This window comes from Verticillium nonalfalfae (assembly GCF_003724135.2).
Source record: "Verticillium nonalfalfae strain VnAa140/NRRL 66861 chromosome Unknown scaffold_101, whole genome shotgun sequence".
NCBI lineage: Eukaryota > Fungi > Ascomycota > Sordariomycetes > Glomerellales > Plectosphaerellaceae > Verticillium > Verticillium nonalfalfae.
The window spans coordinates 90,905-108,656 of record NW_021167326.1 but is presented as its reverse complement, the minus strand read 5'-3'; the positions used below and the strand labels follow the sequence as shown (position 1 = coordinate 108,656).

The following is a 17,752-nucleotide window of genomic DNA, read 5'->3' as shown; positions in this document are numbered from 1 at the left end:
GGGGGGGAGGGGGGCTCGAGAGCCAAGACGGGGATGCCGTGGCGTGCAGCAGCGTCTTCTGGCGGCTCAAGTAGCGAGGCTAGATAGAAGGAGAAGAGGGAGAGAAAGAGAGGGATCGGGGGCCGCTGAAATGTGTAAAGTAGGAGTGAGATGACTGTAAGCGTTAGGGACGATGGTCGTCTGTCGACAGAGAATGCATGCCGAACAGATGGGGCGTCAGGGAGTCGTCCAGATGTGCCGTCCAGCCTGAAAGACGTGGTCGAAGGATGAGGTGGGCTCCAGAGAAACCGGAGAACGACAGGGTGTGTTCCACTGAACAGGCTGATGGAGGTGGTGTGTTTGGTGAGGCCGAGGGGCGTGTGGTTGGCTGCGGTCCCGACGCTGTGGGAAGAGGCAGGCAAGAGGCAGAGGCGAGAGGCAGGTAGGTGGACGGGGGGGATCGAAGGGGGGGGAGGGGATGCGCCTGCCACTTTAGAGGAAACTGGTTGATCTGACAGATCAGATCGGCTCCTGTCCGGCGTCTTTGTTTCTGTCTGTCTGTCTGTCTGTTTTGTCTCCCTGTGCTCCTGCTGGGCATATGCGGCACGGAGGCACAGGCACGAGGCGGCGGCGGCTGGTAGACGTGTGCTGGGGCGGGCGTAGACCTGAATAGTGAACAATGATGAAATGGGTGTGATGCTGGGAGATGGTCACTGGCAGATTGGCACACGTAGGGGGGGGTCTCTCTATGCACCAATCATTTCGAGGAGAAATACAACCAACACGATATGATTGGAAGAAACCATCGACCCACTGGTAACCCTGGCCCGCGCTTGGCCTGAAGAGGGCGCCCTAGTCTCACGCCTCGGGGGGGAGCATCCGCCGCCTTGACGTGACTCGGTTGGATGCGCAACCTCCATCCGCCTCAAAGCGGCATTCGCATTTCATGCAACTGGCTTCGACGCGATGCCACATCTGACCCTGGAAATTTTCGTTTGGGAAACTCCTGACTGTGGTCATGAAAACATGGTGCACGTCTCTGTGGACAATGTCATCTAGCAATCCGAGCAAGCAACCCAGAAGGAAGAGGGATCCTTAAGAGGCCGGCGCTTCGACCCTAAATGGTGGAACAGGTGACCAAGACAGCATTTTCAACATCCGATCCGGCGCAATCATTTACGATCAGCTCACTACTGCGGTGCAAAGTCTGGAGCCCGGCAGAGGGCAAGCCAAGTGGAGTGCTCCCAACCAGACGGGCCCTCCTCGAAGCCTGGAAGGTGGTCGACCCAGATGGTCTTCCGAGTTCCGGTCGATGGTCACATTTGGGGCTGCCTGGCCCAACCCCTCGTTCTGCCTGTCGCTTACCTAGTGCAGTACAAGCACCCCGCAAATAGTTCCAGCTTGTCGAGAAGCGAAGCTCAAAAGAAAAACGAACACAAAACAGCGAGTTGATCGCCGACTGGGGGCTGGTCCATGGACCAGTTTGTTGGTGACGGAAACACCCCAAGTGGGTTGTATGTTATATCAGCCATGAACATGCTCGCCTGTTTCTTTCTCTATTTTTGGTCGATTATTTACTCAACTCGTCTTTCAGCGAACAGAATACATGCTTATGCTATGCTGCCTACGCTGCGTTGGCAGAGGGGCGCTGTCTTTATCCTGCATGTCGGAAGCAGCGCAGGCTTATCCGGCCAGCGGCATGATGCAATGCAACCCCCCTAAGAAAAAACATGGTCGCGCAGCCCCCCCCCCCCTTTCACCCCCCGGATTCTGGTACCCAGGGCTCGAGGAGTTAAGGTGCAATGCCGAGGACCGATCGCAGAAACGAGCGGCCTCGGGTTTCGGTGTATTGCTCATAAATCAGATACAAAAGTACCGTGATCTTTAACATAACATATGTAGCTCTGGTAGAAGATGGCAAATGCGAAACACATCAACCTAGAGAGTTGATTCTATCTATTTGAATGGTCATTATGCAGTGTAGAGGGTATCCATAATGTTTCAAGCTGGTAATGTCTTTGTCACAGCCATCTGAACCGTTGACAGTGAAGCATTCAGCGCATCCCACACAGCGCAACAACTACACAGTTGTCGTCCAAACACAGTCAGACAAGGTTTTTTTCTCCCGTTCGTCTTGCTCTGCAACAGCAAGGCCAGATGTCATTTCAAGCGTCGGGGTCGCTGTCGGCGTCATCAGACAGCTGAACAAAGTTTTTTGTCAAGGTCATCATGTGGTCTCTTGCAAGGCACATGACAATGGCTACCGTGATGGCGTTCCAGACGCCTTGATTCTTCACGTTAAACCCGACTTCCACCTGGTAGCTGACGTGCGCAACATCATCCTCTTTTGCTGAATCTATGGACAGGATCATGACGGTGGCGTTGACGATGAACATGCCGTACAGAACGGGTGGCTGTTGCATGTATGGCGACTCGATGCTGGGTCTCTGCATTTTTGATTCGTCCGTCAGATGGACGATTTCCGTTTCCCCGTCTTCGCGCTTGATGACCAGGGGAGAAGTACTGTCTCGCTCCGATTTTGCGGTGCAATCGTCGTCCGACTCGCTCTTCGCAAGTCCATCTGGTGTTCCGTCGCGCGGCACAGCAGCTTTTCCCGAGCAATTGATCAGCCAATATGCACGATGTCTGGCGGCCAATGTCCTCAGCCGATTCTGCATGCGCTCTTCAATCTTGACACTGCCGACCGTGGTATCCACAATGTCTATGATGACATTGGGAACTATGTCGAGGTTGTCGTAGCTTCCATCCTGGGCAGCCCACCTTGCATACTCTTCGAGCTCTTTGCGTATACAGATAGGTACCTTGTCACGCTGGCCGCTCTGCATCAGTGAACGGACGCTTGATGTCAATTCGATCAGCTGGATCAAAGCCTTGGTAGCTGCGACTGTATGAGCGACCAGAGGATCGACTGACGAAGGGAAGATGCTGACCTACCTTTAAACTCGTTGCTAGACTGAGAACAGATGACGGGCGTCGCGTCATCGTTCTTCGAAAACAACACGCCGGGAATGGGGATGCCCCTGAAATCCATGTCCCATTTTCTCGGTAGCAGAGGGTTGTACTGCCTCATGTACAGTATCTCGAATAGTCGAAGCTCATCATCAGCCCACGCAGCGCTTCCTGGAAAGAATTTCTTCTCATCCGCCATGGCGTCGAAATGCTCCTGTTCTTCCCGCGGGTCTACCTCGTCAGCAAGGTCGCCGCTGAGACCTTGGTGCGAGTCGCCGCGTCTAGGCCGTTTCGTGTGTCCATGTTGCTCACTGTTCCCATGATGTGGTGGCGTGGCCGAGTTTGGTGTCGAAGAAACACTTTTGGAGGCATGGGAGGAGTCACGAGGCCGGATTGATGCTTGGTCTGGCGACAAAGTCTTGCGCTTCTTTCCACGACTCAATGGAAGCGGCGTTGGCAAATCGGCCTCCGCTGGGTGACGGGTTTCGGCCGGCGTAGATGGTGTTGAACCTTGTAGATCCCGACTCGTTGCCATTGTCTCCCCCTCTTGGAAGTTCTCTGCTTCGATAATGAAAGTAAAGAAAAAAGGCCAAGGTTGAGAGAAAGGGGCAGGTGTGAAGCGGTGTAGGAAAGTCTGTCAATTGGTCTCAGACACGGAGCAGCTGCAGATTGGTCATAGGTTGGATTAAACGTAGGAAAAACAGAAACATGGGCGGGAAGGAACGAATTCGCTGGCTTTTTGTAGAACTCATATCCATCATGTCAAATGATTTCCCTTGTTTCTCGTCTTTGGCATTTGACGATCTTTGAGCTGCCTCAAAGAAAAGCGGTCAGTGAGGGAACCTCGCTTGTTACCAACTCAATATGCCGGGGTCTGTCAATGGGACAGTACGGGAGTCGTCACAATGGAATCGAGTCCAGGGGTCCCAGGGCAAGGCCACTAGCACAGTTCAGGAACGCGTCGACGCCACAAACCTCGTTGTGCTTGAGGCTTGGATCGATCCCGATAGGGCCCCATCATCATGACGTGGGGCAGCAAGAGCAAGAGGCTCTTCTGCCCCCCTTGGGTCCACCCCCCCCCCCCCCCCCCCCTTCTCAAGAAAAACCACCCCCTAGAGTGCACCTGCCTGCTGTTCTGCCCTTGCGCTAGCGTGGACAAGGGGGGCAATTTTTTAGTTGGACCTGCCAACATGGAGGCGAGTGACCTCGCGACAGCTAACGCGCGCCCATGTCAAAGCACCAACACCTATCTACCTCGACCTAAGGAGGCGCGCACAACTACCTCCGTCCCAGTCTTGTCGCAACGAGACGGCTAACACTCGGACAACCTGAGCTTAGTCCACTCTCCTTATAACCCAAGGTTCATTGATACTCGGCTGTCAAGTCATCAAACCACAGGGCTCTTCGTTCAACGCGTCGCTTGGGTGCTTTACTTATTGCATCATCAATCAATAGACTTTGAGAAACTCATTCACCATCCCACTCCGACTCCAGCAACAAAATCCAGCCACTTGACGGACCGCTCGAAACCTTCTCGACCTTCCCATGCTTCCAGTCCACTGAACTTTGCGTTTACAATGGCCGATTGGAATAAGTCCAAGGTCGTTGACCTCCGAAACGAGCTCAAGCGCCGCGGCCTTCCGCACGCAGGCCTGAAGCAAGAGCTTGTGCAGCGTCTCGATGAAGACGATGAACAGTCCGCCACATCCGGGGATGCGAAGCGAGACGAACCCTCTGAGACGGGTGCTGTTCTGGTCGCGGATGATCGAGAACCGGCTGCGGCAGACGAAGATTCTACCAGTGCACCTGCCCTAGCAATCGACGCACTCGATACTACTGCTATTGCTGCTACCCAAGATGGAGCGCTCGCGAACTCCGAACCTGCAGAGCCCAAAAACATCCCAACCGAACCTATTGCTGCCGATGACAATGGCTCGAATGACATTGCTACGCCTGCCGCAGCTCCCCAAGAGTCGGAGGTAGTGCAAGACGCGCAAAAGCGCAAACGCCGTTCCACAAGCCCACCTCCCGAGCCCAAGCGTATCAAGGCTACTGCTGCCGAGATTCATGAAGAGAAAGTGATTCTCCCCGTGTCACCAGAAGATACCGAACAAAAAAATAGCCCAACCAGCGGCGTCGAGGAGAATACTTTGCCGGACTCGGGGCAGGTGGCGGAGAGGCTAGACGACCACGAGATGCATGACATCCCAACGAACGAACAGCCTGCAAACAGTCCTGGAACCATCGATGTCGAAAACGAGCAGCAACCTGTTCGACAACCCTCATCAACACCAGAAGCACGAGGTCGACTGGCCATCCCAGAACAGCAAGCCGACTTCCAGCCCAGCCACAACGCACCAAACGACACAATGGACTATGAACGTAACATCGAGCCCGCCGCGCACCCTGCGACCCGAGCCCTGTACATTAAGAATTTCATGAGGCCTCTCCGGGCGCCAGATGTCAAGCAGCACCTCCTTGATTTGGCTTCCTCTCAAGGCAACTCCACAGAGGAGAGTGCTATCGAAATATTCTATCTCGATCAGATCAGGACTCATGCCTTTGCTGTATTTAGCGACACGTCAAAAGCCATGCGTGTGCGTTCCGAGCTTCACAACGTGATCTGGCCAGATGAGAGCAATCGCAAACCCCTCTGGGTGGACTTTGTGCCGCCCGAGAAGGTGCAGGACTGGATCTTGGAAGAAGAACCGGAGACTGGTCGACGCGCTTCTGCGAGCTCAAGGTGGGAGATACGATACGAAAGAGACCATGACGGGAACGTGGTCGCGGTGCTCGATTCCGGCACTGCGCCAACTCCCGCCCTGGCCAACAGCGCACCACCAAACAAAACCTCGCGGCCCATGCCACCCCTCGGCCCCTCTGGGATCTCATTCCCCCCCTCTGGTCCCGGCGGCGGCAACAGCGTCAACGCCATCCCAATTGGTCCTCGTGCTGGTCGCGGCGGGCGCGAACCTCCTCTCGGCCCCCGAGGCCCCTCAGACACGCGTGGCCCTGGCGGCCGAACGGCTGGCTTCGCCAGCGGTCCCCTGCGTACAACGTCCACAAACCCTCCGCTCACGTTCCAGACCGTCTCCGAGGACCTCGCACGCCAGCGCGTTGACTCGATGCGTTCCCACTACACCCGCGACATCCATCGCGACATGGGTGCTGAGGACGAAATCAACCGCTACACATTCGAATCTGGCGATGTCTTTGTAGACCGCGGTAAAGAGGTCTTCATTGGTATCCGCCCCCCGCACAGAGAAGCCGAGCGGCAACGACAGCTTACTGAAGGCGGATCTTACCGCCGCCCTGGACCGGGCCCGCGTGGCCCCCCGCGCCGTGGGCCTCGCGGGCCTGGTGGTCCTGGAGGCAGGCCTCTCAGCGATCGTTATCTTCCTGGCATCAACGAGAGCGGCCCGTTCAGACAAGGTGACCGCGGGAACTTCTCGCGCCGAGAGGACGATCGTTTCGGGGACTCCAGAAGGCCGGGCGGCCGAAGGGATGAGCGCTGGGGCGGCGGCGGCGGCGGCGGCGGCTACAGGGGAAGACCTCGCTACTAGACGGGGCGCTGAACAAGAATCGACACAGGCGCCCTTGATGCGCCAGCCTCCGTGGTTTTCTGATTGGTGCTGGACGACGACCTTGGAGACGCGCTCGAGGCCCGGTAGGAATTAAAGACGGTCTGTGGCACGCAAAGGGCAGTCAGTCGGATTTCCGGAGGGATGCCATGGAGGACTTGCCTGCTGGAGCCGAGGCAATGGTCATCTGCGTCGGGGTACACACCCGCTGGTGGTGATGAGCATGGACGGGTATGGGTGACTGGTACATGATGTATGATTACTGTATGGTCTCGGGACAGAAACTAGTGTCGCAACAGTCGCAGAAATGAAACGTTGGCTTAGTTGCACATGGCCTGGCTGTCCGTGAGATGCGCGCAAAATGAGAGCCCGTGACATAAGGCCTCTGTCGCAAGAACTCCACGACGACTGCATCCTTACCTGTAGAGGACCGAGTAGGAAGAGTGCTACATGCTAACTTTCTCCAGTCAAATTGGCGATCACTGTATTCAAGTTGTGTAGTACGCCAAGCTACTGGTCACACTTGTATGAAATGAGTAGGCAAGTCGCTCACTATGTAGTTTTACTGGTGTCGAACACCATGTCTCAATGTCATCCTTTTGCAACTCGACCAACGTGTCACACGGGAACATTGTGGCAGGCACTTTGAAGTATTCAGATTTGATCATTGATATAAAAACAACTCCGCTTATCCCAACACGGCAACTCCCAGCAAGACGTTTTCCAATCTCACGTCCGAGAGGGCCATTCCGGTTCCGACGTCAAAAAGGAAAGGAGGGGCACACAGGCTTGCGCCACTTAGGCAGCGCTGGCCAGCGAGACGGGCTCGACGCCGACGCGCTCACGGCTGAGAATGTCGAGCATGAGCTGGGTCGGACGGTTGTCGCGGTAGACCTTCTGGTTGTCCTTGAAGAGCTGCACGCTCTGGAGGTACTTGTCGAAGAGGTAGGAGCTGTCCATGGGGCCGCCCTTGGCCTCAGGGTGGAACTGGGTGGAGAAGATGGGGCGGGTCTTGTGCATCATGCCCTCGTTGCTGCCGTCGTTGAGGTTGACAAAGTACTCCTTGAAGTCGCTGGGCAGGGTGCTCGAGTCGACGGCGTAGCCGTGGTTCTGGCTGGTGATGTGGCACTGACCGGTGGTCAAGTCGAGGGCGGGAATGTTGTGGGCGCGGTTGCCGTACTTCAGCTTGATGGTGCGGGCGCCGGTGGCCAGAGCCAGAAGCTGGTGGCCAAGGCAGATGCCCATGATGGGGACGGACGAGGTCTCCATGAGGCGGCCAAGGTTGTAGATGGTCTCCTGGCAATGGGTGGGGTCACCGGGGCCGTTGGAGATGAAGACACCGTCAAAGTGAGAGGCGACCTTGTGGATGGGGTAGTTGTAGGGGAAGACAGTGACAGAGGCACCGCGGCTGACAAGGCTGCGCATGATGTTTTCCTTGACACCACAGTCGATGAGGGCGACGTGGAGGTTGGCGCCGGGCGACTCGACAACAAACGGCGCCTTGGTGCTCACGCGCTTGACAAGGTTGATCTGGCCGGGGTCGATGAAGCTCTCATCCTCGTCGGCGTCATACTCGTCACCGATGGAGATCCTAGCAAGGGACGAACCCTGCTCTCGGAGGTGGGTGACAATTTCACGGGTGTCGACGCCAGAGATGGCAGGTACACCCTCGCGAGCGCACCACTCGCCGAGGCTCTCGACGGCGGTCCAGTGGCTGTACTTCTCGGCGACATCAGCGACGACGACGCCGGCACACTGAATGTGAGGCGATTCGAAGTACTTCAGGAGCTTCCACTGGTCGAGCTCGTTGGAGGGAACACCATAGTTGCCAATGAGGGGCTGGGTGAAGACGAGAATCTGACCACGGTAGGAGGGGTCGGTCATGGACTCGGGGTAGCCAACGAGAGAGGTGGTGAAGACGGCTTCGCCGGAGATGTTGGAGTTGGCACCAAAGGCACGGCCGGAAAAGACGGGACCGTTCTAAGACGAATTAGCGAGGGTTCAGCATCTTGTAGTTCGAGAGCCACGAGGACAACATACACGAATGGTAAAGGTGGCGTCGAGGTTCTTCGCGGGAGCGGTGCCACGGGGCTGGTTGTTGGGCATGGCCCTGCCGGAAGCGAACCGGAGCTGGGTTCCGACGCGGGCGCTCAAACCGGCAGCACCACGGGCGGCGGGTTTGGCGAGGTTGATGGTCAATTGGGGAAACATGATGTTTGGTTCGAAGGAGTGTCGAAGTGAGGGATGAAGCTGGTTGATCAAGAACACTTTCTAGGGGCTGGCAGCCTTCCACAAGTGGTCTGTGTTGCTCATGGGTTAGCTCGGACATGACACGATAGTGGCTCCCCTTTGGGGGGGCGGTGAGTCAATTGAGGGTGCGGTGAGGCGTACCAGAGAGATAGTCCTATTGATAAGAATTAGCCAGCTGAAAAGCAGATGAATTGACCAAATGCAGACAGATGAGAGGCGGACGCAGCATGGAGACTGAGGATTCGGGCTCAATGGATGCTTGATGGAAGAGGGCACCGGGCAGCGGGGTAGGCGGGAAGACATGGAACATGCCATGACCTCACATGGACAACAGCAGCGGGAACATACCTGCGAGGTGAAGATGGACGGGCGCCCGTGCATAAGGGCAACTGGACCGGAATTCGATCAAAGCTGGGCTGTGGAAAAAGGTAGACGGCGGGAGTGGCGGGTGTCGGGGGAGACGAGAATGGAGAGTTTGAGGTTTCTGATGTGTCGGTCGGGAGGACGATGCAGGATGGATGCGGGAGAAGGAGAGCGAGAGTGGGAAGAGTCACAGGCAGGCACAGCCAGCGAGGGCCTGCTTAAGAAAAAAAAGCTTATCATTGGACCCTCCAGGCCAGATACCGTTGAGTCGGGCTCTGACACACGCGGGGCCCTTTCTGATTGGCTGCTCGTCACCGTATGACCGCCGATATCGCGGCAGCGCAGCCAATGCACCCAATTCAGCGAATCCGGCTTTGCCGCTATCTCTTTGCTCGCCTCTCCAATGCTTGGCAGCCAGCAGCGGGAACCTGCTCTCTCCTGCCAGACCTCTTTTGGTGGTGATCCATCCTGCATCAGGCACCAGGTACGGCGCGGATCGTCAGGAAGACATGGGAACTCGTCTGTTGAACCCTGAAGTGGCGTTGGAGGGAGCATGCTCCGCCCCGCCAGCAGCTGATAGCCGCGGAGTCATCATGTCGGTGTTGTTGTTAGCCCTTAACACTGTAACAAGCAGCTAGCAGTCTTCAAGGTGTAGGAAGCACAATCATCTGCGCCCAATTCGTAGTCATGACACTTTCATACCCCATTAAACCTGCTCCCCGGCTCACGAACACAGTGAACACATGCACCGGAATCAACACGCGTCCCTGCTTTGCACGGATCCTAGTTCAACTAGCTCATCATGTACACCCGTCATAAGCCAAAGGTACTGGTACACGCCATTGTATTTTAAATAGCACCGAGCTCCTTGAGCTTCGCGACGAGCCCGTCCACATCCTCCACCTTGCCGCCACCTTGCCTCGGCGCGGGCTCTGTAGAAGGAAAAAATTATATCAGCATTCGTTATCCATAACAAGAATATCAATGGTACATCAATGATGTATTGATGACACCCAAGGGGGGAAGGGGGGGGGGGGGGGGGGGGGCGGCACCAGTGACCTTGAGAACCTTCAGCCTCGCCTCGGTCGTCAGGCCATAGTCGGCCAGCTTCTTCTTCTCCAACGGCTTCTTCTTCGCCTTCATAATGTTCGGCAGGCTGGCGTACCGCGGCTCGTTCAGCCGCAGATCCGTCGTGATGACCATGGGCAGCTTGCCCTTGAGCGTCTCGACGCCACCGTCGACTTCGCGCGTGACGCTGACCGTGTCGCCCTCGCCAAACTCGACCTTGCTCGCCTGCGTCGCCTGCGACCAGCCGAGGAGGCCCGCGAGCATTTGACCCGTCTGCCCGGCGTCGTCGTCGATGCTCTGCTTGCCCAGGATGACGAGGTTCGACTTGTGCTCCTCCGCCGCCTTGCGCAGCAACTTGGCCACCGACAGCGGCTCCAGGTCCTCGCCCTCCTTCGTCTCGACGTGGATGCCGCGGTCCGCGCCCATGGCCATGGCCGTGCGGAGCACGTCGACCGCCTTCGGGGGGCCCGCCGAAATGACGGTAATGTCTTCGACGCCGCCGGGCGCGCGCTTCTTATCGCGGATGCGGACCGACTCCTCGACCGACAGCTCGTCGAAAGGGTTCATCGAATGCTTGACGCCAGCCGTCTCGACGGCCGTCTGGGCCTTGTTGACGCGCGGCTTGACCTGAGGATTTCGGTCTCCCATCAGCAAACGTTTCCTTCCCCCCTCCAATGGAATAGAGTGAGGGCACGTGAAATGAACTTACCGCATAGTCAATGACCCGCTTTACGGGAACGAGAATCCTCAATGCAGACATTTCTGTTTTCTTCGTTTCTGCTTTACTCTGCTGTGTGATGCTTCACTTCTCCAGGTCCGAGGGTGCGCGAGGTAGAGAAGTCGGAGGTGGACTTGGGGCCTGTCGAACAATCGGCGTCATTGGCAAAAGACCCGTGGAGTCCAGGTGCGAGACCGGCTAGTACCGGCCTCCCAACCTCGGGATCTCGGAGCACGTGACCCGCACGTTGGCCCCTCAGTTCCTGGCATATAGCCGACGGGGTGCAGGAACTGGCTGTACGGCACGCAAATGGTCATATCTCCAAGGCTAGGTAGCAAGACGTCCAAAGCATTTGCATCACTTTCATGTTGAAACGCCTTCTTCGTGTACAGTTGTGTATTGCTAAACGCTCAGTTGCCAGGCTTCCACCGCTCACCAGTCGTCCCACTCATCCTTCTTCTTCGCCGGCGGCGCTGCACCGCCAGAGCCTCCGCCTTTCATGGCCGAAGTGCCAATGGCGCCTGTGCCTGTAGATCGTTGCTGCTTGTGCTGGTTGCTTTGGTCCGCCAGGCTTGAGAAGTCGTCCCAGAAGTCCCTCTTGCTGTCGTCCATCGGCGCCTGTTTGTAACCGCCGTTGCCCTCGCGGCCGCCCTCGACGAACTTGTTAAAGCCTTCGTTGGCGTTGCGGGCGCCTTGCTGCGCCGCGCGTCCAACCTGGCCGGCTGCTAGCTGAGCTTGTCTTGCAAAGTCGGACTCGGCGAGCTGAGGGGAAATGCACGAGTCAGCTTGTCCGTCGCAGAAGGTGCTCGCGATGGGGTGGGGGGTTTCTTACCTGTTTTGCTGTCGGCTGAATGTAGCCATCGTTGACCGTCTTGGCCGTCTTGGTGACAGTAGAAGTGAACCAGCCGAACCCCTTGGACAGGGCGGCTATGGGATCCTTCTGCAGCTCATCAATGGTCGGCGCAGCGCTGTCGTCGCGCGCCGACGGCGTAGGCGTGCTACCAAAGCCAGCGTACTTCCCGCCCTGGCTGGGAGGTAGCGCCTCCGACCTCGACGCATTCTCGGCGCCCAGCTTGGAGAAGTACTTATCGTCCACCTTGACCTTGCCGCCGGGGCTTGGGGCGCGGTTGCTGGCGCTGCCGCTGAGCGGCGTGCCCGTGCGACTCGGGTCCCTCGCCGGCGCTGGCGCTGGCGTAGGTTTCTTCTCGCCGGGGACGTACTCCTTGCCCTCTGCCTTGGCCGACAGCCTCTCCTTCCACTCCTCACCGACCTCGCCGCTGTATCGTTCTGCAATGGTGGCATCGTCCCAGGTGACGCCCCGCATCTTCGTGTCCTCGTGCTGCTCGAAGAAGGTCTTCCAGTTCTCATTGCCGCCAAGGCGCATCCTCTCAATCTCAATTTGCTTAAAGGCGTCCATGGAAATACTGCGAACGAACGAAATGTGCACACCCAACCCTCGGTGGACGCCTGCGCACGAGAGGCAGATGAAGACGCCGAATTTCGGGGATGCCCATTGCGGCGAAGGCGCGTTGCAGTCGCAGCAGAGGTTGTTCTTGGATTCTTTCTGAATAGCGGCTAACTGAAGAGATACCAGAGCGGTGAGCCGACTGCATCGACTTTTGAAGCTAGGAATGACGTCGCGGGGTCGCGACAGAGCAACTAACGTACCTTGGCCCTAGTTTCGGGATCGACCTCCCACATGGCTTTGGAGGCCATGGTGAGTTTTGCTGTTGGTCAAATATGGGACGCGATTATGGTAATGTACACCTCGAAACGCGGACGACCATGGGCAGACACGCGACAGACAGCTGGTCCGACGTCGAGGAGCGTGTATGTGATAAGGGGTGTGTAGGAGAGGTGCGACAATTGGGGGTGGCACGCCAGATCACCTATTGGCTCTGGCGGCCAGAGCCTGGGCCTTCGCAGTCAGTTAGACCAGGACCAACCAAGCTTGGTACCCAGGCTTGCTAGGCCGCCGGCCGGTAGACACCCCACCAAAGTCTTTCGGAATGTCACCTCGCCTTGCAACGAAATTACGAATACTCTGCCTTGTTGCTGAGCCACTTGGGAGTACGGCCACAATAGCACAGCTGGGCCTAGGCTGCGCTTCTTCCTCGAGGTCTTGTTCAGCGTGCCTCAATACCAGTTCTGCGTTGACTCGAGTCCTTCCATCAAGCCCTCAGGATAAGCTTTGTGGGCGCTGCAAGATAGTCACAATAGTCATCAGGACACCATGGTCTGGCTACGTTTTGGCACTAGTTCCAGTACCAGGCTCGCAATGTTGCACAATCATGGTTAATCAACGGAGCACATACAACGACAGAGATGATCGATCATTGTCTGGTGAATTGATTTGCGCCAAGCTTTTCCTCGTCCTGCCAACCCGCCAGCCAGAAGCAAGAGCTAATGTACAAACCCCCACTGAGAGCGGAGGGAGACGGAAAGGAGGTGACAAAAATACAAGGGGTGTAATGTGGGAGGTCGTGATAAGTATTACGGTGAAAGTGAAACAGATAGCAACGCTGCGAAGCTTCCTTTTTCCATGTCCTATTTTTATGTAGGGCCAGAGGCAAGCCACGAAAGATATCTGTCCTAGGAGATAAAATAGCCGCCTCCTGTGCGTGCCCGTGTTCCAGTAAGGCCCACTTTCAAAAAGAGAAATCGTCAAACCGATATCATATCATAAAGAGTTCGTCAGAACCGAAATTCCGAAGGCTCTCCGGTTTTCTCGGGCCAGGCGGTATCGGTAAAGTTCTGCTTAAGCAGTGGTAGTAGCGCCGGCAGCAGTGGCGGGGACTGCAGGGGCGGCATCGGTCGCCGTGACGGCGGTGGTAGCGGGAGCCTCGGTGGGGGCCGCAGCGGGGGCGCCCTCCTCAGCACCGTTGGCCTTCTCCTCGGGAGAGTTGGCCTCCTCATCAGTCTTGTCAGGGCTGTCGATGGCAACCTTGACGGCGATCTCACGGCCCTCAATCTCCTTGCCGTTCATCTCGCTGACGGCCTTCTGCTGGAGCTCCTCGGAGGCGAGGGTAACGAAGCCGAAGCCACGGCCCTTGCGGGGCTCACCGCGGGCCTGGAGCTTCTTGATCATGAAGCGGGGGATGGGGCGAAGGGCGATCTTGGCGGAAGAGGGCGAGTAGGCCTCAAAAAGCTCCTTAAGCTACGTCCCAGCACGTTAGTTGTGGCTCTCAACATGATCGTCAAAAAAAGGAAATAGCATACCTTCTCTTCGGTCAGGTCGTAAGGCAGGTTGGCGACCATGACCTTAGTCTTGGAGGCAACGCCGTCGGCGGGAGGGCCACGCTCCCGGCGCTCACGAGGAGGGCGGGACTCCTTGTTCTTGGCCGAGTCGGCGGCGACGTCCTTGTTGGTAACGTCGCCAAGGGGTTGAGCCTCAGCAGGGGCAGGAGCGGCAGCCTCAGCAGGGGCGGCAGCGGCCTCGGCACCCTCCTCCTGGTTACCATCCTAGACTTGATGTTAGCTCATAGTACTCGCTAAGTCAAGACTCTGGTACTTACGCGACCGTTGCGGGCACCACGACCACCACGGCCGCGGCCACGGCCGCGGCCAGAGGGGCGGCGGCGGTTGCCCTCGCCGGCACCCTCACCGTTGGCGGCGTCAGCCTTCTCGCCGGCAGGCTCGGGCTTGCGAGCGAGCTGGACGGAAACCTTGCGCTCCAGGATCTCCTTGCCGGACAGCTCAGAGATGGCGCGCTCGGCCTCAGTAGGGGTAGAGAGGTCGACGAAGGCGTAGCCAACGGGACGGTCGGTGCGGGGGTTCTTGGGAATGGAGACGGACTCGCTATAGACAGAGGCAGGTCAGCAAGCGGTTTAGAAGATGGCGGTAGTATTTAAACGTGATTTGGGGTGATGTTGTGGGCGATGTGTCATCCGGCAGCGATGAGCCAACGGAAGGAACATCGCCACCGATGCTTTGGACAGCGTCCTCAGCAATGGTGGTGATTTGATCGTGATGGTTCGGGAACACCCTAGCCATCATAACGACGAGGTTGCGAGTTCATCGAGGTCAAGACTGACAGAACAGGAAGGGATGCCCGCTTATGAGGACAGGTATTGCCACATTCAGACGATGGTGCGGGAAGGAGAGTGATGATGATCATGATGAAAGAGAAGATGGAAAACTCACACAAGGTAACCCTTGAAGAACTCCTTCAGTTCCCCCTCGGTCGTCGCATAGGCCAGGTTGCCGATGTAGAGACGGCGTCCCTCAGCAGCGCTGGCGAGGACGGCGTCATTGTTGGCGGCGGCAGGCTTGTTGTCGGTGACCTTCTCGGCGATCGAGGTATTGCTCAGAGCATTGGTAACGTCCTGGACGGCGTCGGTGACCTTCTCCACAACGGCAGACATGTTGGATGATGGGATGTGTGTTGTGTGGTTGGAATATGGAGATGGGTGTTGGTGTTGAGATGACGTGCGACGAGGTTGTGTCGAACTTGGAGGACCTGAGTTTAGAAAGAAGGTCCGAGGTTGGAAGATGGATCGAAGTTCGGGATGAGTTGAACTCTGAGACAATGGAGGGGGATGGTTAGGGTAGCTTGGTGCCCTAGATGCTTGAAGAGGGGAAGACAGACGACTTGCGTTGCGCGGTGACACAGTTTCTTGATGTTTTGTGATGGGGAGAAGAGGGAAGAAAGGAGAGGTCTGGAGTTGCCTGGAGGTAAGTACAAATATTTTTTCCCCTTGAGTGCAGGGGGTGGTGACCAGGGGGGCAAATGGGAGGGGGTCCAGCACCAGACAGGTCGTAGGACACCTCCTGTGGAAGGAGTGGAGGAGCAACGGCACGAAGAATGGGAGGCGCCTGCTCGTGTCTGTGAGCCCTGCCACGTACTTGGCAGGTACCTTAGTCTTCCGTAGGTACTCAGGGGAGCTTATAGGGGGGGGGGCTTCTGTTGTGTGACGAGCAGGGGCTTGAAGGGTGTCAAATACTCGAACATGGGCCAGGCACGTTTTGCGGAACTGTCGCTCCAGGCACATGGCAAGACAGGTTTGTGTTCCATTCCTTTTCTTAGAAATGCACCGATCATGATGCATTTTTCCTCTCTCCAAGCAGTGTCGAACACTCTCGACATGGGCATAACCAGCCTGTGCATAAAGCCCTGTGAGGCCCAGTGAACTCCCAAGGCACGGCAACTTCGCTACTAGGGTGTCTGACTTGATCGCGTGCGTCGGCTTCTGTGAGTACAGGGAGAAAACATTCCTTCATGCACTGTACATCATAAAAAATCGCCCAAATTGGTACTTACGGCAGGTGCCACTCGATCTTGTTCCCAGTCGTGACTACGGCAATCAGGAGCAAGGAAGTACTTGCCCATTTTACCGTTTGACGTTGAGGTTTGGTGTCGTGGGAGGCGGTCCAATATGCATGCCGCCACATATTCTGTGTTGACCTGTCACATGTGGAGTTCTAAACCTCGCTGCCAGCGAGCTCTTGCCACGTCCGTAGTAGCTAGCCCCAAGCTCACGGCAACTGCCCGTCTAGTGGGTGTGTGGGTGCCAATGGCCCCAGCTTCTCCATCACCCCATGTAGGTAGTGACTGCCCAGTGGCTGTCTAGTGGGTACAATGCTCCCCCAAACACGCTGGAGCAGCCAGGAGCTCCCATGCAACCCTTTTCGTGTCTGGCCTACCAAGCAAGCACCACTGTGCTGTATCTACCGTACCTCCTTGTGACAGTTAGGGGGGAGGAACCTTGGCTGAGAAAGAGGCTTCTGGAAGCAGCCCCAGTCAGCAACTCCCGAGCGAGGAAACAGGAGTGAACCCCCTCTTCTTTGCGGAAATCCTGTTGATATCGAGCAATCAAAAATTCAAAATGTCCTTGAAGGCATGCATTGAAGCAAACAACCACTGCTGACATCTTCATCACGCATCTGATTATCACTTCATCATCAGGTAGGCAGGCGACGTTCATGCTAGGGTCACTTGCCAGGAGGGTATGATACTTCCACCGTCGATCGCCTCACTCTCAGGTAGACCCCTGGGTTACATTCACCATCACAGACCATCAATAGCGAACAGCATACCAAAATAATGCGGTTACGGGCTCTCAATCCTCCAAGCGAATTGCACAATTCCCATGAGATTGCCTTCGGACCTGGACAATCTCCCTGGTCCACCCCCTTTCGCTCTCGGGCGTTGCGTCAGTGACAAAGACCCCTGGCGAGGCGCAAAGCCTCGCCCTTGTCAGCCCCTGGACGGGGTTGCTCAATCTTTTGATTCTCAGCACTCTTCCCCCTGTTTATCGGCGACTGGCATCGATCACGTTCTGCTGGGGGTTACGAAAACGTACAGTGGTTTTGTCATGCTGTTTTTTTTTCATGCTATCAGCCCTTCGCGTGATGTATAACAGGTCCTTCTTGTTTCGGCAAAGAGAGGCTTCTGAAAGCTACATCACGACAAGGCGATGGTCAATTAGCCATATAGCATGGCTAAACCTGGCGCGAGTTTCCTGGAGTCTGCATGCTATGGCGCCGCTTCTCCGGGCCTCTGGGTCCCCGTTGCGCTGAATTTCCAGGGTAGCAACCCCCTTCAGGCCTAGACGCTGTTAATCTCACTACTTAGCACCACAAAGTCCGATTAGCGATCTCGCCCGACATGAGCCCTGTCGCTCCGTGGCAGCCAAATCCGCCCCGTGGCTTCGCACAACCCGCATACCGAGTTTGGCAGCCGCAAACTCCGATGCCGCCGATTGTTAGTCACACTGTTGGAAATCCAACGACGCATCGCAACTGAATATCTCGCGCTCAATTCATCTGCCTCTTGCAACTTCGCTCCTCTCACAATTTGCCTCAATCCGAGCTTTGCGCATCG

The 17,752-nt window shown here is 56.7% G+C and overlaps 6 protein-coding genes across 6 annotated transcripts; 1 reads left to right on the top strand and 5 right to left on the bottom strand.

Moving 5' to 3' along the window:
* Positions 1 to 2,144: 2,144 nt before the first annotated feature.
* Positions 2,145 to 3,484, bottom strand: D7B24_000388 (uncharacterized protein; the record flags this gene model as incomplete). The annotated part of the gene is made up of 2 exons (XM_028634646.1): positions 2,145 to 2,878; positions 2,935 to 3,484. The coding sequence occupies 2 exons, from the start codon at positions 3,482 to 3,484 to the stop codon at positions 2,145 to 2,147; spliced, it is 1,284 nt and encodes a 427-aa protein (XP_028492703.1).
* Positions 3,485 to 4,526: 1,042 nt separating this feature from the next.
* D7B24_000387 (uncharacterized protein) lies at positions 4,527 to 6,512 on the top strand (the record flags this gene model as incomplete). The annotated part of the gene is made up of 1 exon (XM_028634645.1): positions 4,527 to 6,512. One exon carries the CDS (start codon positions 4,527 to 4,529, stop codon positions 6,510 to 6,512), a length of 1,986 nt encoding a protein of 661 aa, XP_028492702.1.
* Positions 6,513 to 7,328: 816 nt separating this feature from the next.
* Positions 7,329 to 8,741, bottom strand: CPA1 (Multifunctional pyrimidine synthesis protein CAD; the record flags this gene model as incomplete). The annotated part of the gene is made up of 2 exons (XM_028634644.1): positions 7,329 to 8,510; positions 8,571 to 8,741. The coding sequence occupies 2 exons, from the start codon at positions 8,739 to 8,741 to the stop codon at positions 7,329 to 7,331; spliced, it is 1,353 nt and encodes a 450-aa protein (XP_028492701.1).
* Positions 8,742 to 9,992: 1,251 nt separating this feature from the next.
* D7B24_000385 (uncharacterized protein) lies at positions 9,993 to 10,971 on the bottom strand (the record flags this gene model as incomplete). Its single annotated transcript, XM_028634643.1, has 3 exons — positions 9,993 to 10,075; positions 10,196 to 10,838; positions 10,921 to 10,971. The coding sequence occupies 3 exons, from the start codon at positions 10,969 to 10,971 to the stop codon at positions 9,993 to 9,995; spliced, it is 777 nt and encodes a 258-aa protein (XP_028492700.1).
* A 390-nt stretch (positions 10,972 to 11,361) lies between these two features.
* Positions 11,362 to 12,645, bottom strand: GCS1 (Zn finger-containing GTPase- Activating Protein for ARF; the record flags this gene model as incomplete). Its single annotated transcript, XM_028634642.1, has 3 exons — positions 11,362 to 11,691; positions 11,762 to 12,508; positions 12,598 to 12,645. The coding sequence occupies 3 exons, from the start codon at positions 12,643 to 12,645 to the stop codon at positions 11,362 to 11,364; spliced, it is 1,125 nt and encodes a 374-aa protein (XP_028492699.1).
* Positions 12,646 to 13,687: 1,042 nt separating this feature from the next.
* D7B24_000383 (uncharacterized protein) lies at positions 13,688 to 15,293 on the bottom strand (the record flags this gene model as incomplete). The annotated part of the gene is made up of 4 exons (XM_028634641.1): positions 13,688 to 14,086; positions 14,149 to 14,391; positions 14,445 to 14,727; positions 15,073 to 15,293. 4 exons carry the CDS (start codon positions 15,291 to 15,293, stop codon positions 13,688 to 13,690), a joined length of 1,146 nt encoding a protein of 381 aa, XP_028492698.1.
* Positions 15,294 to 17,752: the final 2,459 nt, after the last annotated feature.